The sequence below is a fragment of the Ochotona curzoniae genome, unplaced genomic scaffold (assembly GCF_017591425.1).
Source record: "Ochotona curzoniae isolate NIBS_2020 unplaced genomic scaffold, NIBS_Ocur_1.0 contig_54, whole genome shotgun sequence".
In the NCBI taxonomy this organism is placed as follows: domain Eukaryota; kingdom Metazoa; phylum Chordata; class Mammalia; order Lagomorpha; family Ochotonidae; genus Ochotona; species Ochotona curzoniae.
Genome location: NW_024466464.1, coordinates 2,084,862 through 2,108,244, shown reverse-complemented (window position 1 = coordinate 2,108,244; position 23,383 = coordinate 2,084,862). Strand labels below are relative to the sequence as shown.

Genomic DNA, 23,383 nt, shown 5'->3' with positions numbered 1-23,383 from the left:
CTATGATGGCCTCCTAAACAGCTTTACAAAAGGCTGTTGTTGTAGAAATTCACAATGTTTAAAAAGAGGTCAAGGTAAAAAAATTCCAAACTAAAGCATGCAGCGAGGAAATGGACAATATTGACAGATCCCTTTTTATTTGATCAGAAAATTAAAATTCTGAAAAATTTGTGTCATCTGTGATGCAGAGTATGTTGAAAAGTCAGTTACTGGAAGCTGTCAGCCCCCACAGCACTATTTGCTGGTCTGATTTCATGATGTGGCCTGTTCTAAAATGCGATTTAAAGTTTCTAAAAATGATGGTTCACTGTGGAATTCCCACCAAAAATGGGATCTTAGTAAATTTATATCAGCACCATCCAGGAAGGAAGGAAATAAAGAAGGGAAAGAAAGTTTTTGTTTGTGGATTTTTATTGGGAAGTTAGATATGCAAAAAAGAGGAGAGACAGAGAGGAAGAACTTCCATCTCTTCACTCACTCCCCAAGTGGCCGCAGCGGCTAGAGCTGAACTGAACTGAAGCCAGGAGCCAGGAGCTTCTTCTGGGTCTTGGCACAGAGTTCCAAGGCTTTGAGCCATCTTCTGGATCTTGGCACAGGACCCCAGGCTTTGAGCCAGGTCGTAAGCAGGGAGCTGGATGGGAAGTAGAGCAGCTGGACACGAACCAGCACCCATATGGGATCCTGGTACATTCAAGGCAAGGACTTTAACCACTAGGGTACCGTGCTGGGCCCAGAAAGAAAGTTTTAAATCATTTGTGTTTCACTGGGGAATAGCCGATGCTAGGTAATTAACAAACAGATTATATCCTTCTATAGAAGATGGACCTTATCGCCAACACACACATTCCCTCTCTCTCTCCCTCTCTCTCTCCCTCTCTCTCTCCCTCTCTCTCTCCCTCTCTCTCTCTCTCCCTCTCCTTTCCCCTCTCTCTGTTTCTCTCCCCCTCTCGCTTCCACTCGCTCTCTCCCCACCATCTCTCCCCCTCTCTCTCTCTCTCTCTCTCCCCCTCTCTCTCCTCCTCTCTCTCTCTCTCCCTCTCTCTCTGTCTCTTTCCCCTCTCTCTCCTTTCCCCTCTCTCTCTTTCTCTCCCCCTCTCGCTTCCACTCGCTCTCTCCCCACCATCTCTCCCCCTCTCTCTCCTCCTCTCTCTCTCTCTCCCTCTCTCTCTGTCTCTTTCCCCTCTCTCTCCTTTTCCCTCTCTCTCTTTCTCTCCCCCTCTCGCTTCCACTCGCCCTCTCCCCACCATCTCTCCCCCTCTCTCTCCTCCTCTCTCTCTCTCTCTCTCCTCTCTCTCTCTCTCTCTTTCCCCTCTCTCTCCTTTTCCCTCTCTCTCTCCCCCCTCTTGCTTCCACTCGCCCTCTCCCCACCATCTCTCCCCCTCTCTCCTCCTCTCTCTCTCACAGCAAGGTCAACGATGCTGAGCAGCCTGTGAGTGGCTGAGTCATGTGTGGGGCTGGGTAGGTGGCCTCCCCACCTGCCAGGGAGAGTGAGCAGATTCAGAGTCCACAAAATGAGCTGTACATGTAAGCTCTGCTTTGTAAAAGGTCTTTATTAGAGCAATTTCAGCTTCATAGCAAAATTCAGCAGGAAGTTTAGCTAGTTCCTGCCTGCCGTCTGTGTGCACGGTGACCCCTGCCATTCAGCACGCCCCCAGTGGTACCTTGTTACAATTCCTGAGCCTATACAACCTCGTTGTTACCCGGAGCCCCTGCCTACACTGGAGTTCCCCTCAGTGTTGCACATACTGTTAGATTTGACAGGCGGATTATGACACATAACCATCATGGTAATATCATACAGAGCAGTTTCTTTGCCTTAAAATTCCCCTATGCTGGGCCTAGTGTGGTAGCTTAGTGGCTAGAGTCCTTGCCTTTATATGCACTCAGATCCCATATGGGTGCTGGTTCATGTCCTGGCTTCCCCACTTCCCATCCAGCTCCCTGCTTGTGACCTGGAAAAGCAGCAGAGGATGGCCCAAGACCTTGAGACCCTGTATCCATGTGGGAGACCCCAAAGAAGTTCCTGCCTCCTGGTTCAGATCAGTCCTGCTCTGGCCATTGAGACCATTTGGGTAGTGAACCAGCAAAGGAAGATCTATCTATGCCTCTCTCTTTCCCCCTCTCTCCTCTAGCTCTTAACTTTAACAAAAGAAATGAATCTTTAAAAATATATGTATAAGTCTGAAGAAGGCCCCGAGACAGCTGGTCAGCTAGAAAAGGCTGTTAACTGTAGCGTAGCGTGGTCAGATCGGAGGGGGCGCCCAGGGGGGAGTTCTGTACCCTTCAGACTTGTTGTTGACTTGTTTCATGGTTTGGAATGTTCCAGATGGGGGGGTACTTGTGAAGGTGATTGCTGGGGCAGTTACAGATTCCCCAAGTGTGGGGTAACTGTTGCACCCAGCTGCCTGCCAGACCCTTACATGTCATCTCTCCCTCCCTGCTTGCTCCCAGAGCCTGAATGCCCGGAGCTGCAGTCTCACCGGCCAGAGCCATTTTCTGACACTGTGCAGCACGGGTGTGCATGCGTGTCATTTTCAAATGTGATTTCTGCAGCGGCACCTGCTGAACGGTTGTAATCCAGGAGCCTGGCCACAAGACCTGGCAGGTGTCAGTCTGGGCCCCTGTGTAACTCTCCCCTGGCAGGTGTCAGTCTGGGCCCCTGTGTAACTCTCCCCTGGCAGGTGTCAGTCTGGGCCCCTGTGTAACTCACCCCTGGCAGGTGTCAGTCTGGGCCCCTGTGTAACTCACCCCTGGCAGGGAACCACCATTTTGCACTGTGGCAGGCCGTGACTAATGAATCCCCTGGGAGCTGAAACTGCCCTTGTGGCCTGTGCCCTGGGTGTCCCTGTCCTTGCTGTGAGAACACAGCCAGTGGAGAACGGCTTGGGCTGTGTCAGATTTAAGACTGCGTGTACTCAGGCCTGCGCGAGGGAATTATCTAGTGAAGATGGATTTTTTTTTTTTCCTGAGCGGAGGCAGCACAAAGCAGAAAAGAACGTGCGCCTGTCACTTTACCAGGCAGGGCTGCTGCTAGGAGCAAGGACGGCTACACTTTAAATGCTAATTACCTGGAGAGAAAGTGTCCCTAAGGCCCCATGCCCGCAGCAGGAGCCTTCCCAGGAGGAGCAGGGAGCAGGGCTGGCTGCAGCTCACACAGCACACCTTGGGCCGCGCTCAGAGCCAGGCCTGTCTTCCTCCAGGAAGGCAGGGCCACCATCCTGGCCTGCCCAGGAAGCTCTGTCAGTGCGGATTTTCTGGCTGTACTTCTTGTTACCGGAGGGAATTTTCGGTCGCGTTGTCCTTGCGTTTCTGAGCCACGTCTGATGGCAGCGATTAGGACGAAGAAAAGCCGGAAATAGAAGCAGAGGCTTCTACAGAGAGCAGAGAGAGCCCTGGGGGGAGGGAGCCGAGACCCGACTTCAGAACCCCACCTGCTACGGGACTGTGGGGCAGCCGAGCTCGGGCTGCGGAGGAACCCTGGTCCAGGCCAGGTGATTGCTATGCAGACAGAATTCCACAAGTCTGTACAACATAAAATTGAAAGATAAATTTATTCAGATGCACAAAAATTTTGAGAGCATGCCATTTTTTTCCCCATAATTCACACTTTCCATAAACTTCCTGAAGATTCCACCATAGCTCATGAGTTTGTCCAAGGCTAAATAATGGGAAAGGAGGGTGAGCATCGAGCAGAGGAAGGCACCGTGTGCGCTGGCTTCTCTGAGACCCTGGTGGTCCCTGGGCAGCCCTGGCCACCTGTGCAGGCCCAGGGCCCTGGAGAACACGGGGCCCAGGCTGCCCCTGAACGGCCGCAGTGCGCAGCCACGCTCTCCTGTCCTCTGTGAACACCGAGCTCTTTAATGCTTCCTTCTTGCCCAGTGTCACCCCTTCCAGTATAAGAGCCCTTGGGAAGTGGCAGTTCACGGGGCACCTCCTGTCCCCGGCCCCAGGTAAGGGACACAGGCCTGGAAGTGGCTGGTTCTGTTGGACATGCCTGGAGCAGTGCCCGGAGCTCGGGGCTTCTGGCTTCACAGTTCTAGGCCCTCTGCCTTGTCCCAAGTGAATTGGATGGAAAAACCTTACAGAATTCCAGATGCAAGGACTGGGGCTGTGGAAAGCCGGCACTAAGCCCGTTAACTTCTTTAATTGGAGACCATGTTTGTTCTTTAGCACCACTTAATGCATTGGCCCCAAATGCTCAAGGGTTCAAGCTGCTATTGCACATCACCGTGTGGCTGGCAGGGGACAGGATGGTGCATCTGGCGGTGTCTCTCATGTTTGCAAGCAGGAGGTGGGAAGAGGCTTCACCCTGCGTAGCTGGTGGCTCGCCTGGGCCACTGGAGACCTCACCCCTGCTCTCGGGGTCCTTGCACATGCCTGTGAGGTCCGGCTGGGTTGTGGGGGCCCTGAGTGCTTTGTCTTCACATGGTGACAGTGCTCCGACTGTCGGTGCTGTGGCTGCACTGCGGTTTGCTTCCCGTCCCACAGGGCAGAGGACGTTCAAGCTGTTGGCTCCCTGGGGTGATTCCAAAGCGTCCGGAGACGTCACATACAGGCTTTTCTGTGAACAAACACGTGCGAGCCGGTTGCTGGGTTGTATGGCCGCGAGTGAGCTTGGCTCTGTGAGAGGCCCCGACCCGGCTCTGCACTGCCCCTCAGCCTCGGCGATGGTGGCTGTCTGCCCCGTCCTGGCAGCTGTGCGTGGAATCACTGGGATGTTAAACTCCCCAACGGAATGATGTAGAGGATTATTCTTCTGCCCATGTTGGGGTTTTTCTCTTTTACTACAGGAATTTTCTGAAGTTCTTTTTATATTGTGAACACAAGTCTGTTCTGGGATCGTTCTTGCAGGTCTTGTCTCCCAGCCTGCGGCCATTCCTTTAACGGCCAACTATCACAAAACACAAGTCTTCTATTTTAGTAAAGCCAGATTCATCATTCATTCTTTATGAATTATATCCTTAGTATAATATCTGAGAAATTGTGCCTGACCCAATGTCACAACCATTTTTTTCGGTCAAGTTTTATATCTAGGTCTATGTTGAAACCAGGCTCATTCTGGGTCAGTGTATGGTGTGTGGTGTGGATCCAGGCTCATTCTGGGTCAGTGTGTGGTGTGAGGTGTGGATCCAGGCTCATTCTGGGTCAGTGTGTGGTGTGAGGTGTGGATCCAGGCTCCTTCTGGGTCGGTGTGTGGTGTGAGGTGTGGATCCAGGCTCATTCTAGGTCCATGTGTGTGTGAGGTGTGGATCCAGGCTCATTCTGGGTCGGTGTGTGGTGTGAGGTGTGGATCCAGGCTCATTCTGGGTCCGTGTGTGGTGTGAGGTGTGGATCCAGGCTCATTCTGGGTCCGTGTGTGGTGTGAGGTGTGGACCCAGGCTCATTCTGGGTCGGTGTGTGGTGTGAGGTGTGGACCCAGGCTCTTTCTGGGTCAGTATGTGTGGTGTGAGGTGTGGATCCAGGCTCATTCTGGGTCGGTGTGTGGTGTGAGGTGTGGACCCAGGCTCTTTCTGGGTCAGTATGTGTGTGAGGTGTGGATCCAGGCTCATTCTGGGTCGGTGTGTGGTGTGAGGTGTGGACCCAGGCTCATTCTGGGTCGGTGTGTGGTGTGAGGTGTGGACCCAGGCTCATTCTGGGTCGGTGTGTGGTGTGAGGTGTGGATCCAGGCTCATTCTGGGTCGGTGTGTGTGTGAGGTGTGGACCCAGGCTCATTCTGGGTCGGTGTGTGGTGTGAGGTGTGGACCCAGGCTCATTCTGGGTCGGTGTGTGGTGTGAGGTGTGGATCCAGGCTCTCTCTGGGTCGGTGTGTGGTGTGAGGTGTGGATCCAGGCTCATTCTGGGTCAGTGTGTGGTGTGAGGTGTGGACCCAGGCTCATTCTGGGTCCGTGTGTGGTGTGAGGTGTGGATCCAGGCTCATTCTGGGTCCGTGTGTGGTGTGAGGTGTGGACCCAGGCTCTTTCTGGGTCAGTATGTGTGTGAGGTGTGGACCCAGGCTCTTTCTGGGTCAGTATGTGTGTGAGGTGTGGATCCAGGCTCTCTCTGGGTCGGTGTGTGGTGTGAGGTGTGGATCCAGGCTCATTCTGGCTCAGTGTGTGGTGTGAGGTGTGGACCCAGGCTCATTCTGGGTCCGTGTGGTGTGAGGTGTGCATCCAGGCCCTTTCTTGGTCGGTGTGTGGTGTGAGGTGTGGATCCAGGCTCATTCTGGGTCCGTGTGGTGTGAGGTGTGGATCCAGGCTCATTCTGGGTCCGTGTGTGGTGTGAGGTGTGGACCCAGGCTCATTCTGGGTCGGTGTGTGTGTGAGGTGTGGATCCAGGCTCCTTCTGGGTCAGTATGTGTGGTGTGAGGTGTGGATCCAGGCTCATTCTGGGTCGGTGTGTGGTGTGAGGTGTGGATCCAGGCTCATTCTGGGTCAGTTTGTGGTGTGAGGTGTGGACCCAGGCTCATTCTGGGTCGGTGTGTGTGTGAGGTGTAGACCCAGGCTCTCTCTGGGTCGGTGTGTGTGTGAGGTGTGGATCCAGGCTCATTCTGGGTCGGTGTGTGTGTGAGGTGTAGACCCAGGCTCTCTCTGGGTCGGTGTGTGTGTGAGGTGTGGATCCAGGCTCATTTTGGCTCAGTTTGTGGTGTGAGGTGTGGACCCAGGCTCTCTCTGTGTCGGTGTGTGTGTGAGGTGTGGATCCAGGCTCTCTCTGGGTCGGTGTGTGTGTGAGGTGTGGATCCAGGCTCCTTCTGGGTCGGTGTGTGGTGTGAGGTGTGGACCCAGGCTCATTCTGGCTCAGTTTGTGGTGTGAGGTGTGGACCCAGGCTCTCTCTGGGTCGGTGTGTGTGTGAGGTGTGGATCCAGGCTCATTCTGGGTCGGTGTGGTGTGTGGTGTGGATCCAGGCTCATTCTGGGTCGGTGTGTGTGTGAGGTGTGGATCCAGGCTCATTCTGGGTCGGTGTGTGGTGTGAGGTGTGGACCCAGGCTCATTCTGGGTCGGTGTGTGTGTGAGGTGTGGATCCAGGCTCATTCTGGGTCGGTGTGTGTGTGAGGTGTGGACCCAGGCTCTCTCTGGGTCGGTGTGTGTGTGAGGTGTGGACCCAGGCTCTCTCTGGGTCGGTGTGTGTGTGAGGTGTGGATCCAGGCTCATTCTGGGTCGGTGTGTGTGTGAGGTGTGGACCCAGGCTCATTCTGGGTCACTGTGTGGTGTGGATCCAGGCTCATTCTGGGTCGGTGTGTGTGTGAGGTGTGGACCCAGGCTCATTCTGGGTCACTGTGTGGTGTGGATCCAGGCTCATTCTGGGTCGGTGTGTGTGTGAGGTGTGGATCCAACCTGACTGGCTTCTATCTCTCTTTCTCTCTCTGCCTATCCCCCCTTTTTTTCTTTTTGGTTTGACATACCAATGTCTAATTTTTCGAGCACCATTTTTTTGAAAAGACTATCTTTCCGTCAAGCTTTGTTTTAAAAAATCTGACTGATAGATTTGTAATTTCTGCATGTCCTGGAAAGCGTTCGTGGGCTCATTTCTCTGTCACCAAGCAATGTGTCTGCCTACTCCCCAGTAATATCCAATGTTTAAATGCAAATATTTAAATTGTCTGGAAACCACATACTGAAGGCTATTTTTTTGTTTTTAAAATTTGCTTTAGATACTTATGTTTCTATATAAATTTTCAAATCACATTTTCAATATATAAAACAGCTTGCCACAGATTCGACCGGGGCTGCAGCCACTCGCCAGTTTTGGGGAGAAGCGTCTGTTTTCCTGTCCTGTGTTCTAGTCCATTCTTATAAAATGGTAACTGCACACCCACCAGGGCCCAGCTCTCCTGCATCCGGTCACATACTTTCCAGAATTCAGATCTGGTACATGCTTTGTTCATTTTTTTTTACCTTTGTGTTTGTTCCAGTTTCTCATTGTTTACTGCTGATTTGATCCTGTGTCTTGTAGTTCTGCTAGTGCCCTCGCTGGCTCCGGAGCTCCCTGTGGCTGTCTGCTAGGACCATTTGAGATGGGCAGGCGTGTTGTCCCTGCCTTCTGACCTGCTGGCCCCTCCTTTTCTGGCATGACTTCCCGACTTGGGCTTACGGAACAGTGACCGTGAGAAAGGCGTGTCACCGCGTTCCTGCTGTTGGGGTGGGTGGGGGAACAGGCAGCGTTCAGTCGTCAGTGTTGTGTTAGCGGCCGACTTTCACAGGCGTCGCTGTCAGCTTTAGCCAGTCCCTTCACATTCCTGCTCTGCTGGGAAGTTCTTTTTTTTTTTTTTTTATCATGATTGAAAGTTGAATATATCACAGATTTTGTCTGAAAAGAAAAAAAAGATCCAATTTTTTTCTTGACTCTGTTGGTTTGGTAAATGACCTTGAGTGATATTCAAAAAGTAGAGTCAGCCTTGCATTGGTAAGACGAAACCCCACTTAGTAAGTGTTACAGATGGTGATTAAAATGTATATATACATATTCATAAATTGCTGGATTTGGCTTTCTGATATTTTGCTGAGAATTTTTCAAATGTGTCTTCACGAGAGATTTGGCTTTGTCACTTTGTCTTTTTTTTTCCAAATGTCTCTCTGACTTTGATATCGGAGTGACGCTGCCTTTGAACTGGTGGTCATTTACGCTTCGGATGCTTGGGGTTGTTCCCTGTGAGACGCGTCAGCTCTGCCTGTGTCCCTGGGTGGGACACGGCCTCCTGCATGCCTGCCCTACACACCTGCACTCGGCATGCAGGATGACGGGCTTGCCCTCACCCCATGGCCAAGCGTCCCTGGTTCCAGTGCCCACTTCCCTCGCCTGCCATGGACCTGTGGTCATTGCCAGTCCACCAACCCTGGGACGTTGGGGTATGGGAGGAGGGCAGTGGATGGAGGGGCCAGGGAGAAGAGAGCTTGACTAAGTGTCCCCTCAGGGCCCTGCCTTGGGAGCTGCAGCCCCGAGCAAGGGCTGGGGACACCCGTGCCTGTGAGTCAGGCCCTGCTCTGGGTCCAGCAGGCCCCTGTCTGTCTCCTCCATCTGAAGCAACGGGCTCCTATGGACTTCCGTGTCTTGCTTCAGAAACGACAGCAGGATGACCCCCTGGGCCAGACCCAAGGGACACACAGGCCTATCAACCCTGAAAACCACTGCGGAGCCCTGCCTGGTCCCGGAAGCTTCCCATTCCCAGCTGCTTAGACAAACATCTCCAGTTGTCCAGTCTACCCCACGCAGACTCTCCCCGCATAGCCACGTCCGGCCTGCTCATCGGCACCATGGCCAGGTTTGGTCACAGCACCAACTCACATTCCCCCTCCTCCAGTCCTTCTGGCATGGGACAGAAACAACCTGTATGCCTTCATGGTGGCCCATAGCTTTGCTGGAAGCATTTGTAGAATGGTTTGCCCACTTGCATTTTCATAGGCATCTCTCGCACGATGTGTGTTCCCTGAAGACGGCACTAGCAGATATACCACTGGTGCCATAGCTATGCAGTAAGGGAACAACAACAACACAAATGCAAAAATCATGTCCCCAGGTGACCTGCCAAGGGGAATCTGATCTCCCGATGAATAAACAACTCTCCGTCCCACTAGGCGCTGGGGGAGGGGCGGCAGTTGTGCTTCCTTGATTTATTTCTCTATTTTCACATAAAGAGCCAGGTTCCGCTTGAGAGATAGTAGTACCTGATGGCAGGGGCGTTTCGGGGTAGCTCAACTATTGGGCAGCCAAGAAGGAAATGAGCACGTTTGCCTGCTGCCCCTTGGTCCAGTCTAGACCTGCGCCTGTGCTGTGAGGAGGCGCCCTCCGGAGGCGAGCGGTGGGCAGGGCCCTTCCTTGCAAAGTCACTAGCGGTCCCTGTCTGCCCGGCTCCTCACTGCCCTGTGGGCCGTGGTCACCTGTGACCAGTGGATGCCAGCTCATTTGGCTTCTCTTCCCTCCCTGTGCTGGCCGCCTGGGAACAGTGCCGACCGCGCCCCCGCAGAACGTGCACGCGGAAGCGGTGAACTCCACCACCATCCGGTTCCTGTGGAACCCGCCGCCGCAGCAGTTCATCAACGGCATCAACCAGGGATACAAGGTGGGTGTCGGGGCGCCGCGGTCTGTGGGCTCTCCGGGTGCTGCTCCCCCGTGAAGGAGCCAGGGCCTCATCTTCACCGTGGGAGGATTCCACCTGTGCCCCGGTAGTGGTCCCAAGGCCGGCTCCTCAGGAAGGGGCACCCTCCCTGCCCGCCAGTGGGCGTGCTCCACATCAGGTGCATAGAAGAGGCAGCCTCAGAGCTGGGCACAGTGCTGTGAGGGTCCCCCACTCCCTCCTGCTGTGGCTGGGGCAGGGGGCTCAGAGTGCTGCCCAGGCTCAGGCCAGCCAGCCAGCTTCTCCGGTGTGAGTGCGTGTGTAGGCGTGGACAGTTTCCAGGGCTGTGGCTGCTCTCACCGTGCGGGGTGGCCAGTCCTGGCTGGATTTGAAAGCCCAGCTTCCTGGAACCAGCTCCACATTCAGCGACGCACCCAGGGATTCCCCTCGTTTGTGCCATGCTTGGTGACTTCACAAGGCGGGAGGACCGTTTCTTCAGACGCCCAGTTCAGTCTTCTTGGCCAATGCTTGTTTGTCTGGAAGGCAGACCCCGCTGGCAGTGTGCCCTCCGTGCCCTTGGAGACATCTCCAAGCAGACGCTTTTTGGAAAGGCAACTGTGCTGATCCCAGAGCAGCTGCTCCTCCCCGGGCGCACTGCAGCGTGACACCGGGCGACTTCAGAGCCCACCGATGGCTCGGGGGTCAGCTTGATGTGCGTGGACGCCTCGCGGCTGTGGCACCCCGACTTGGGGACTGTGTTACTCCCAGCACGTTTGCTGCCACAGGAATCGGCACTTTAATACGCGCATGTGCTGCCTTTCTGGAATGTTATGGCCAAGCTTCTCCGGTTCTTTTCAGGATGCGGTGTGATAGGAAGTGCGGGACTCTCCCTAGGGGCTCATTTCGTTGGATTCTGAGTAGAGTCAATGCCTGTCTGGAAACGTGTGTGTTAGAGGGAGCGAGCAACAGACTGTCCTGATTCTGTTGAATCAGGAGCTGGGCTACGTCGCGTGAGCAGAGGCCAAGGCCTGGTGGAGTGTCCGTCACTCTCCTGTGAGTTAGCGCCGCTGTCGCGTGTGCCCGCGATGCCTGCGCAGCGCATGGCCCGCGAGATGCAGCGTGCGCAGCCGAGCCGCAATGTCAGCTCTATGACTGTGTTAGCTGCAGAATCAAGTCCTGACGCGGATGCGGGAGTGAGGAACCGCAACCCGAATGACATCTCTCTCAACCCGCTCCATCCCAGCTTCTAGCCTGGCCGCCCGATGTCCCTGAGGCCGTCACCGTGGTCACCATCGCCCCGGATTTCCACGGAGTCCACCACGGCTACATCACCCACCTGAAGAAGTTCACTGTGTACCTCACCTCAGCACTGTGCTTCACAACGCCGGGCGACGGGCCACCCAGCACGCCACAGCTCGTGCGCACGCACCAAGACAGTGAGTACTCCCCAGGTCCTCCCCAGGCCCGCGGGCCCCCCAGGCCCGCAGCCCCTCAGCGCCCCCCCAGCGCCTCCCCAGGCCCGCAGCCCCCCAGCGCCTCCGCAGCGCCTCCCCAGGGCCTCCCCAGCGCCTCCCCAGGGCCCCCCCAGCGCCTCCCCAGGCCCACAGCCCCCCCAGAGCCCCCCCAGCGCCTCCCCAACGCCTCCCCAGGCCCACAGCAGCCTCCCCAGCGCCTCCCCAGGGCCTCCCCAGGCCCACAGCAGCCTCCCCCAGCGCCTCCCCAGGCCCGCAGCCCCCCCAGCGCCTCCCCAGGCCCGCAGCCCCCCCCAGCGCCTCCCCAGGCCCGCAGCAGCCTCCCCAGCGCCTCCCCAGGCCTGCAGCAGCCTCCCCAGCGCCTCCCCAGCGCCTCCCCAGGCCCGCAGCAGCCTCCCCAGCGCCTCCCCAGGCCTGCAGCAGCCTCCCCAGCGCCTCCCCAGCACCTCCCCAGGGCCTCCCCAGGCCCGCAGCCCCCCCAGCGCCTCCCCAGGCCCGCAGCCCCCCAGCACCTCCCCAGGCCCGCAGCCTCTCCACGCGGGCGGGCATGGAGACGGCATGCCGTCTGATTTAGTTTGCTTATGTGTTGTGGACGATTTTCTGTTTTACTTTGTTTTGAGGCACTCCTTGATTTGCACTGTAAGCATTCAGTGGCTATGAATTTCTGCTTTGTTGCGGCTTTGGCTGCATCCCACATAAGCTGATATACTGTGCTTTTGTTTTCATTCAGTTCGCTCTCTGAGGCTTCCTCTGCTTATTTAGTGATGTGTTGCTGAATTTCTGTACTTTTGGAGACTTCCCGTTGTCCCCCTGCTGTTAATCTCTAGTTTGATTCTGTGATGATGTGAGAACACAGTTTGCAGGAATTTGGTTTGTTTAAATTTGCTTAGGTTTGTCTGATGGCATAGAACTTCACCTGTGTTTGTGAATATCCATCTCTCTCTATATGATACAGGAATGATCGCCTTCCAATCATAAATCTCACAAGAAATGTCAGCAGTAATGTTACAACCTTAGAATTTTCTAGCTCAGTCCCTGTTTTGATGGGCTTGGAAGAATAGTGTCCTTGTAGACATGAAATGTCACTGTTTAAAGACGATTTATTTATTTTTATTGGAAAGGCACATATACAGAGAGGAGGAGAGACAGAAAGGAGGAGAGACAGAGAGGAGGAGAGACAGAGAGGAAGATCTTCCGTCTGATGGATCACTCCCCAAGCGGCTGCAATGACTGGAGCTGAGCCAATCCAAAGCCAGGAGCCTTTTCCTGGTCTCCCACGCGGGTGCAGGGTCCCAAGGCTTTGGCCTGTCTTCAACTGCTTTCCCGGGCCACAGGCAGGGAGCTGTGAAATGTCACTTTAACCCAGGAAGGCTGGGTTCAGGTGTGAGGGCTGGAGCTCCTGTTTCTGTTCCTCATGTGCCCGTCGGACAGACCCGCCGGGGCAGCCTGGAGGAATAGCCTCCAGTATCATCGGTGGTGCCGCTGCGGCCTCCCCACCAGCAGCCTGCCTCTGCAGGGCTGCAGTGAGGTACGAACTCATCAAGAGGGGCAGTAAAGCCAAACAGAGGTATATTCTACGTCGAGACATTGCCAGCTGGTTCCAGCGGAGCCGGATGACTGCATACTTGGGCAGAAATCCAGGAAGCAGAGGCCCCGGCGATGGGAAAGGAGCAAAGAGCTTCCTCTGCTCCTCCGTCGATGGAGGAGCAGTCAGTTCAGAATGCCGTTCTGGAAGCCCACAGCCGGGGAGGCAGAGACGGCAGCGGCAGCCGTCCCAGTCCGCCGACTTCCGTGCCAGGAAAGTGAAATTTGTCAGACTTTGAACCTTCAAAAGTTTTCTGAAAATTCCAGCAGATGAGTATATCTTTTCTGAAGCTGTTGCCGTTTTTGAAAACTTGCAAGTTGCATTAGACGACTCTGTCCAGACACCAGGGTGGTGCTGAGTGGCCCGTCCCGCGGAACTGTGCTATGTGCACAGGCAGGGCTGGGTGGGGTCACGATAGACCCCGCTGGGGCAGCCTGGCGGTCCCGCCAACACGCTCTCCTCACGCCCTGCGCTCCCTGCTCAGCCTTAAAAAGGATCACCTTTCATTTGTTTGTCTGATTGTTTTAATCCTCAGAAGGGTTTAAACAGCGGGCAGGTGCTGTTCTGGCCCCGGCATCCCCTAACAGTGTGTTCAGAGCTGGCGAGCCTGAGTCTCTGGCAGAAGCGCCCTCTCCCTTCTGTGTCCTGGAGTTTGCCTTCCATCCACCCTGCCCTGCTCCCCGTGCCCCTGCCATTGCTGCTGAGCTGGGGCGGGTGGACCGAGGGCTGCGTGTCAGTGGAAACACCCCGCTGGCCTACGAGGACGTGTGCAGCCTTTTCTGCCCCCAGCCCTGCGAGACCTTCCCACGCAGCTTTCCTGTTCCGGCTGCTTGCCTGCCCCCACACAGCTGTGGCAGGCTGGGGAGTAAGCAGTGTGTGGGAATGTGCCTCTTTGCCATACCCACCCCAGTATCGCCCCATTCCTTCCCAGTCATCGCTTAAGACAGACTGGCCGCAGCAGAGCATGGGTGGAGACAGGACAGCCTGGGGCTGCTGGACCGACGGCTGGCGGGCTGGGCCGGGGCACCCTCACGCACACCTCACCGCACGCGGCCTCTGCTCCTGCTGATGACCGGGAATGAGAGCAGCTGTCCGGCAGGCACTTTCCCACCTTGGTGTTATTACGTTGTATTCTCCCAGTTACCTTGCCGTTATTTGTATTTTCCTCATTTCACAGAAGAGACAGCCAAGGTTTGGCCAGTTTCACAGCAGAGCTTGTCCCAGGGCGGGCAGCTCCTGAGCCCAACACCAGTGCTCTGCTCAGGCTGCGGGGGCGCGGGTGTGCGGTGCAGGAAGCTCCTGGGGGAAGGAAGCCCCCTGTGGCCAGGACTTTCCCAGTCATTGCTGTGCCCTGGATTCCCTCAGGAGAGCAGAGCGTGGGGCAGGTCAGCGAGCAGGGTGGCGGGATGTGCAGGCAGCTTACCTGCCGCTGCCTGTCCCAGGGTCCCCACACCTGCAGGCCAGGGCCGCGCGGACACCTGTCCAGGGACGCTCTGCAGAGCTGCTGCCGGCCCGTCCAGCCGGCCTGCCTGCTCCTCTTCCGTCAGCTCAAGGGCAAAGGCAGGGAAGGGGCTGCGCGAACATCTCCCGCGGCAGCCAGCCGCCTCGGCTCTCAGCATGGCTGGGACGCAGCCAGGAACCATCAGCTATGTGGTGACAGCTAGGACGCCTTGAATTTCCCTGTCCCCTCTGAGGCTTCCTGCAGCACCCAGCCTGCCCCGGCTCCCCACGCGGATCGGATCAAAGGGAAATGGGGCCGTGGTGTTAACAGATACCTCTGTTTTTAATTGGTAGAGCCAGGAGCTGTGGGACATCTCAGCTTCACAGAGATCCTGGACACGTCGCTCAAGGTCAGCTGGCAGGAGCCGCTGGAGAAAAATGGCATCATTACAGGTGAGTGTTCCTGCTGTACCAAAAAGGAAAACCGTTTGTCCTGCTCAGAGGGGCCTGTGCCGTGGCCTTCAGGAGAGTAGCCGCCACGTCCTCCGGGCCACGTGGCAGGCCCGGCCCGGGGCTGCGGCCCAGAGCCGGCTCGCTGAGCACGAGTCTGTAACACCAGCTTCCGCCTTCCCCTCTCTGTCTTCTCACGCCACGGACGTCTCTGGCCGCTGGTCATTCGTCATTTCACGACATAGCCACTTCCCTAAGTCCCATAGCGACGTGCAGAGGAGGACGCTGAGGCTCCGAGAGGACGGGGCCTTTCCTGCATCCAGCAGGTGCACGCCGACAGCCTGGCTGTGGGAGGGAGAGGTGTGGGCCGCATGAAGGGGACCCGGCCTCCCACAGCGAACGCGGTGACTGTCCTGTCCGCACCGTGCCTCCCAGCACGAGACACAGGCCAGCCTGTGATGCCATGCTCCTGGGTCCCCAAACCTACACAGATCCGTTCAGAGCAGCCCTGGCCATCAGGGTCCAGGGGTGCTGGAGAAGCGAGTGGCTCCTTGACTCCAGTGGTTAGAACCTTCTAAGGCCACCCAGTGACCGCCTTAGGTCACTGAATTGCTTTTGATAAGGGACAGGCAAGGACGCCTGCGCTAAGGGAGACAGACAAAGCGCCTGGGCCCTGGGCTTTGCTTCAGCTCGGGGACTGAATGAGAGCCATCCGAGTTCAGAAGCGGGGCTGTGTGGTGGAGAGAGGCAGACAGCTCCCCCTGCCCCGTACACACACCCACCCTCGCCTGCTCCGCTGGCTCAGCCTGCTGGCACCCTCAGCAGAAGGCACGTTGACAGGGTCTTCCTCGTCACAGACGCACACAGCTGGCTCTGCCGGTCCCTCCCGAGCGCACTGCACGCTTCAACCTTGCGAAGCTTAGAGAAAGCCAAGAGCGTAATCCTCTGAGTGGAGCCAACCTTTCCTGGCGAAGCAGCGGTTGCCAATACTTCCAATTTATGATCATCCGTTTGTACTCACTAATAGGGCTTAATGAACTCATTTAGCTGTTTAATTTAAACAAAAACCTATAGTTAGGGGCAGAAGCCTGTTGTTTATTGTGGAGCTTGACCTTGAAAGCCCTTGCTTTGCCGTTCGATTTAGTCTCCCTTTCCGCTGAGGCTCGGGTCAGAGGTGACCCTGCTGCCACCAGCAGCAGGATCCGGGCCAGAGCCTCAGGTGGGCACTGTGCTGCCCAGGTAGCCACGCTGTCCCTGCCATGCTGCAGTGTGCACCCTCTGTGTCCAGGAGCTCGGAGGACACCCTCCCTTTGCTGTTCTTACAGCACAGTCCCCTGGCCTGTGCCACTCGGCAGCCCGAGGGCCCCGGTGGACGCCCGGCTTTATCCACCAGCATCTGGGCAAGCAGCCCCGTCACCTCCATTTTAATTCAGGGCCTGGAGTAATGGGGCGGCGCTGAGCAGGCGGCCTCACCCCACCCGGTAAATTGCACATGGCGCCCCTCTTGTAAATCTCAGTGTCTCCCAGTCTCTTCGCGTAAACTCTGATTTATGAGGGCCAGGATGCAGACAGACAGTTTGTGATTGGATGTACTGCTCTCTTGTAGAGAATTTACTTCACATCAACAGAAAATTATATGTGAAGCTCCTGGGTCGTCTGTCTCAGTTAGGCAGCCGCGGGGAGCAGGTAGGACGCCGGCTGGAGGCAGCCCCGGGCCCTGGCTGCCGGCTCCAAGCACTGTCTCGTTCACAGGAGCCGGATGACACACTTTCTGGCCAGGACCACCGGCACCCGGCAGGCCCGTCCCCGTAAGGCTGCACGTGAACAGGAGGGCAGCTTTCCCCGCCCCGTGACCGTGCCATCTGCGGCTCCTGCGTGGCGCTTTCCCTTGGCGGCTGTTTCCCCGCTGCCTCCCGAGCAGCTTCGGGCTCTCGAATTGTCCATTTGGTCTTCGTTTGTCTCCATAACAATTTGAGCAGACCGCATTATCAGTTTCCATGCTAATCAATCCTAGTAGTGCTGTGCCTGCTGTAGATGCCAGAGTGGCTGTGCCTCTGCTCTGGGCTGACACAATGAACAAGTTTCTAGTAATGCTGATGAAGAGCAGCTTTTATACAGAGAACGTTTTCTGGCAGACCAGGTGGAAGTGCTCAACTGAGCCACCACTTCTAGTGCATTCAGAGGTCACCCCGGGTACCAGACAGCTAAGAGGCTTTCCAGCCAAAGCCCCCCGGCCCGTGCCAGGGCAGGTCTCGGGTCCTAGCAGGCAAGTCAGGGTAGGCAGAGGGAGGTGCTGTGGCTGGCAGGCAGAGGGGCTGGCTGTGCAGCAGGCCTGTTGGTTTCCAGCCTTGATTTCCTCCTGTGTAGAATGGAGCCAGCTGGGCCCAAGCCGCAGTGTGTGGCCAAGATCAAATGCGTAAATGCTGAGAACGCAGCTGGGAATGCTGTGAGCATGCTCCAAGTGCTTGGTGACGGGCTCCCCCAGCCCCGTGAGCTCGCCTTCCTTTCCCACCATGCCGCTGTCCCCCATCCCCTTCTGAAGCAGCCAGCAAGGGCTGCCAGGGAGCACCATGCTCTCAGGACCGATCCATCGAGCGTGCGTGGCTCGGCTCCAGCCTGGCAGGAGAGGGGCACAGGGTGCCGAGATCCAGCACTGGGGCGTGAAGCTTGGTTTGGCTGCCTATCCTGCACAGAGGAGGCCGGGCGGTGGTCCCCGGGGACTGGAGCAAGCGCCCAGAAGCCGGCTGCACCACAACCAGCACTGGGCTGTGAGACACTCAGCAGAGGGCTGTGGCCAGCCCCTGGTGGCTCCACGCCCATGTTGTTCCTATGTGCAGCACCCGGGCCTGCGGGCAGGGCTGCCCGGGCACGAAGCTGCGGGCATGGTGAGCATGGAGTGGGCTTCGGCTTTTTGTTTGTGAGAGAGTCAAGTTCTCCGCTGCTGTCCTGTGCACGGTCGTGGGCCTGCAAGGGCGCCTCCAACACTGTTGACTGCTTTTATCCAAAAGAGGGGCAGCGGAAGACACGTGCGCGTGTCAGTGTCCCGGTTATTAGCTCACGGGACACAGCGGAAGTGTTCTCAGCAGGTGTCTCCCGGCCTGGGCCCATGGACACTGTTACCTCCCCCCCTTCCAGAGCCCCCTTTAAGCACCTGCTAACCATGGAAACGCTCCTCCAGGGCCCTTGATTCAGGAATTAGCTGGATGCTTTTTGTCCCATCATGACAGAATCCGGACAAGCTGCACAGAACATCAGAATGTCCAAGGAAAACAGAGTATTCAAAAACGGAGAGGCAGGGTGGGCCACTCACTTAGAAACTTTGCCAGGCGCAGCGCTTGGCCGAGCAGAACCGTGCAGAGTCGTCCCACCCGGGCATTGTCACAGGCAGGGCCAGTGTGGCTGAAGGCCCTGCTCACGGACACTATGGGCTTGGCAAGGGGGAGCTGTTGACCGGACAGCTCTGTAAGCCCACAATAGGGCACTCCATGGAGCGCGGCCGGCTTGCTGCCCTCTGCAGCCGGCCAGGCCCCTGTCCCCATGCAGCTCCCTGTGGTCTGACAAGCGGTGAGGGTGCAGGGCCCATGGGAGGCAGAGGAAGGGGCTCTGCTCTGGCGTGGGGCAGGGCTTCGGACGCGTTTCTGGCCGACCTCTCTGCCCGTTTGGTCTGGAAGCTGCAGCGCTGAGGCCCTCGGGCCTCGTCCCGGCCTTCCGGAGGCCCTGGTCTCACTCCTGCCTCTCCCTCGCCAGGCTATCAGGTTTCCTGGGAGGTGTACGGGAAGAACGCCTCGCGCCTCACGCACACCCTGAACAGCAGCACACACGAATACAAGATCCAAGGACTGTCGTCCCTCACCACCTACACCATCGACGTGGCGGCACTCACCTCCGCGGGCGCTGGCCTGGCCACCTCGTCCACCATTTCCTCCGGAGTGCCCCCAGGTCAGTGTGCTTGGGGGTTTCTGTTTGTGCAAAAGCCCCTGAGAGCCTTGAGGGGGCTGCGTGAGAGAGTGCACCAATGGGCAGAGAGAGACTCAGGCCCCGGAGTGTCAGCCCCTTCCAGGAGCCAGCACTGGGGGCCCAGCCTCCGTGCAAGGAGGGGAAGATAAAATGGTGCCGCCTTAATCGAGGGATGGCGACCTGAGGTTGCGGCAAGGAAACGGAAGTTAGAGGAGATGGGAAGCAAAGCTAAGAGACAGAGGGAGAGAGAAGGATGGGGGTTGCATGTGTGCGAGGAGGTGTCCGGGGGTGGCGCGAGGGCCAGCCCTGGGGGCTCTCGGTTTCTGCTCCCTGGGTGCCCAGCACCCCCACTCCAGCTCAGGACAATTGACCCCAACTCCTTGTCCCTAATTTCATTTTTCCCTTTGTTTAAAGAGATCTTTTCTCTAAGAAAGTCACAAGTACATGTGATTGTGGGAAATGAGGTGGGGCTGTCGGATCAGTCCCCAGTGACAGCTGTGAGTCCGCTGCCAGATGTCCCCTCTGCTTGTCTGCTGTCAGGACAGGCCGCCTGCCCCTGCACCGGGGCCTGGGCGACCCTTGGGAGCCAGCACTGCCTCCCTGGCTCCCGCACCTTCAGTTCCACTTCCACAGCCCTGCTGTCCTCTTGCAGCAGAGACCTGCAGCATCTGAGATTCAAGTCCAGTGTGTGTGAGAGAAGCAGACCTCTGCAGGAGCGCCCACCCAGGCCCTCTCCCGTTCTCAGAGCAGCTCTGCCGTCCAGCCGGCGTGAGCGGAGGCAGAGGGCAAAGGCCTGACCTCCGGGCCGTCCTTCAGCCAGGGCTAGCTCCTGAGGCACCGGGCGCTCCACGGGCAAGGCCACCGTCATGGGGCCTTGTCACACACCCGCCTCAGCCCCGCACGATGTCCCGTTCCCAGCGCTGGGCGCGGTCACCGGAGTGACTACTTCAGAATGAGTTCTCACGGGAGATGGTGCTGCCCTTGCGCGAAGACAATCAAGCATTTTACAAAGTAACAACATTTATTCCCTGTAAAGATCGAAGTCTCTGACGTAGAGAATTTGTTTCCTCATTTCTTTCACTCAGATACCCAATGCCCATAAATTACACGCAGCATCTAAGCCTGGTCCCTATCACAGCACCTGGGGAGTGGTGCTGGCGGTGCCCGCTGCCTGGCCACAGGCGGGGATGTGCTGGCGGTGCCCACTGCCTGGCCACAGGCGGGAGTGGTGCTGGTGGTGCCCGCTGCCTGGCCACAGGCGGGAGTGGTGATGGCAGCGCCCACTGTGTAACCACAGGCGGGGAGTGGTGCTGGCCTGGCCACAGGCGGGGAGTGGTGCTGGCAGTGCCCGCTGCCTGGCCACAGGCGGGGAGTGGTGCTGGCGGTGCCCGCTGCCTGGCCACAGGCGGGGATGTGCTGGCGGTGCCCGCTGCCTGGCCACAGGCGGGGAGTGGTGCTGGCAGTGCCCGCTGCCTGGCCACAGGCGGGGAGTGGTGCTGGTGGTGCCCGCTGCCTGGCCACAGGCGGGAGTGGTGCTGGTGGTGCCCGCTGCCTGGCCACAGGCGGGGATGTGCTGGCCTGGCCACAGGCGGGAGTGGTGATGGCAGCGCCCACTGTGTAACCACAGGTGGGGAGTGGTGCTGGCCTGGCCACAGGTGGGGAGTAGCCATGGCAGTGCCCGCTGCCTGGCCACAGGCGGGGAGTGGAGGGGCCAGGGAGGTGTTGCCTTGCTTCCGGACAGGTCGTCTGTGCCTGGAGCCTGTCACTAGGACACGCCCGAGCATTCTGAGTATAGGGGACTTGTAAACCTGCTGGAAATCCAATTCAAAGACAGCATTTATTTTGGTACAAACCCTTTGCATTCCCTTCATTGCGTGTCACAGTGTGCAACCTGCTGCGGGTGAGGCCCTGTGACGACCCCTCGGGGAGCCGTATTACGCTTGGCTGTGCTTGGAATCTGCATCCATAATGACTGGGGACCCCGCTCGCAATCCAGAGAGCAATACAGGGGGAAGAATCATCCTCTCGTTTAAATACTTCCTACTTCAGACTCATTAAACTGCGTGTGGAAAGGGCCTATGGGTCGAGAGACCCTGGTGGTGCCAGCGCACAACTGGTCACCGCCGTGGTCCTCACGGTGCCCGGGCGAGACCTGCTTTGAGTACCTGAGCAGTGACGAGCCAGGGACTCGCTCCTCAGAAGGAGCGCGACCAGCGACTGTCCTGCCGTGGCCATGTTTCCTGCCTCTGTCTCCCCCAGCTGTCTTTCTCCAGAGCGCTTTGCAGAAACCGCTGCACAGGTGCACAGGGCTGCGCTTGCAAGGGGGGCGGGCTCTCTGGGCACCAGCCATGGCCCTGGTCTAGGGGCTGAGTGATCCCAGAGGATGATGCCCCCCTCTTAACGCTCTTCCCGTACACACACACACACACACACACACACACACACACACACACACACTTCCACCTGCTTTTGTTGCCAGAGCAACCGCATACAGGCAGAGTGGGAAGACTCCAGATTGTCACCTGAGTGTGGTCGTCTTGGAAGCTAGACCTGGGAATCCTGAAGCTCGGGACCTGACACCACCAAGGCCCCACCCTGCCCGCTTGCTGCTTGGCAAGGCGTCCGAGGCGTCCTGGGAGATACGGAAGGGAGGCTGGCCCTTCAGTGGTCAGTTTTGAGTCGTGACTTGTCCACCCACCAGCAGCCAGTGTGTGTCACTGCTCGTCAGGTGGCACAGCGCCTTGGGGTGACCCTTCCACACACATGTCAGCTTGTGCCGCTCCTGTCCTGGCTTCCAAAGCAGGTCCCGTGCAGCACGGAACCGTCCTGTCGCCAACCCTTCCCCCAGGCTGTATCTGAACCGTCACCTTCTCTCTCTCCTTCATCCCTAGACCTCCCGGGGCCGCCCTCCAACCTGGTCATCTCCAACATCAGCCCCCGTTCAGCTACTCTTCAGTTCCGGCCTGGCTATGACGGGAAGACCGCCATCTGCAGGTGGATTGTGGAGGGGCAAGTATGTGTCCCGTGATGAGGAGTGGGCTCCTTGGGGGCGGCTGAGCTCTGCCTGCGTGGGAGGCCAGCAAGCCAGCGTGGTCGGGGGTGTCCGTAATGAGGAGTGGGCCCTGTCCTCAGGGCCAGCTGAGCTGTGCCTGCATGGGAGGCCAGCCAGCCAGCGCGGTCCGGGTGCCACTGGGGAGGGTTTCGCGTGTGGAGGGGAAGCAGGGCTAGGAGACAACCTGACTTCGTGGAGCAGGATGTGGGAAGACAGCAGAAGGAGACAGATACCTGACAGCAGGCCATAGAAATGCAAATACAGGTTCAAATTCAAGTCAGGTTCAATTTCCTAGTGTCATTCATTGACCTTCGGCAGCCATATGTACCGAAGGGTTGACCATTTGGTGCGGCTTCCCTGTCAGAGTACCTGTGTGTGTGTGTGTGTGTGTGTGTGTGTGTGTGTGTGTGTGGCAGTGTCTTCAGAGCGTGTTCACGCCCAGACACAGTTCGGGGTGGGGGGCACAGCAGGAAACCCAGCTCAACCGGCCAGGCTCCCTGCGCCAAGGAGCAGACTTCTGTCTATAGCAGCGGGGAGACCCCAGCCTTGGGAGGGTGCACACACCTTGAGGTGGGCAGGAGTTGGGGGGCTGCAGCGAGGGAGCTGAGGCACACAGCGTGGGAAGTGAGTCAGAAGGCCTGGCCCTGACCACGAGGCTGCGGCCAGCGCGGAAGCCCGGGTCTGTGCCAGGGCCACTTGGGTGGGATCGTGTTGGCACTGAAGACCACCGCACACTCTGCGTGTTCCATAGCCTGACAAATGCGGAAGGAAAAAAGGACCTCCAGTGTGAGGAGCAGTGAAGTTGTAAAATAGCTCCCGTAGTGAAATCCCAGCGGTTTTCCGAAGTGTCCTTGTGCCGTACTGTAAGACGTTTCACTCTGTGAACCCAGCCATAATGGAGGAATAGCATCCCACATGCGTCTCCCGTTTCATTCGGCAGAACGCTTCTGGAAATCTATGTGGGATCTTGCAGGTACAAGCATCAAGGCAGCACTGGTACAGTAGTGGGCCGGGAGCGTTATTAGGAAAAAGAACAGCATTTCCCCACCTCACTTCGAATGCAGAAAGCAGCTCCCAGACAGCGAGCAGCAAATGATAGATGCACTCCAACACCTTTGAAGAAAATACAGAAGTCTTGAGATTTTGTGAAAACCCCTTCTAGCAGCCCTGGGTCTATCTGCAAAAGCGGCCAGGTCACAGAGCAGGGGGCGTGGTCCATGGAGGCCACAGAACAAGGGGCCCATGGAGGCTACAGAGCAGGGGGCGTGGCCCATGGAGGCCACAGAGCAGGGTGCGTGGTCCATGGAGTCCACAGAGCAGGGGGCGTGGCCCATGGAGGCCAAGGAGCAGGGGGTGTGGCCCATGGAGGCCACAGAGCAGGAGGGTGTGGCCCATGGAG

The 23,383-nt window shown here is 57.4% G+C and overlaps 1 protein-coding gene across 1 annotated transcript in view; it reads left to right on the top strand.

Annotated features, from left to right (window-relative positions):
• SDK1 (sidekick cell adhesion molecule 1) overlaps positions 1-23,383 on the top strand; it is a 516,271-nt gene that overhangs the window by 377,652 nt on the left and 115,236 nt on the right. Inside the window, exons 18-22 of the mRNA XM_040989963.1 lie at positions 9,919-10,034; positions 11,272-11,464; positions 14,880-14,978; positions 18,723-18,914; positions 21,824-21,945. Of these exons, the coding sequence (XP_040845897.1) occupies positions 9,919-10,034; positions 11,272-11,464; positions 14,880-14,978; positions 18,723-18,914; positions 21,824-21,945 (722 nt within the window). The remainder of the gene's footprint in view (positions 1-9,918; positions 10,035-11,271; positions 11,465-14,879; positions 14,979-18,722; positions 18,915-21,823; positions 21,946-23,383) is intronic.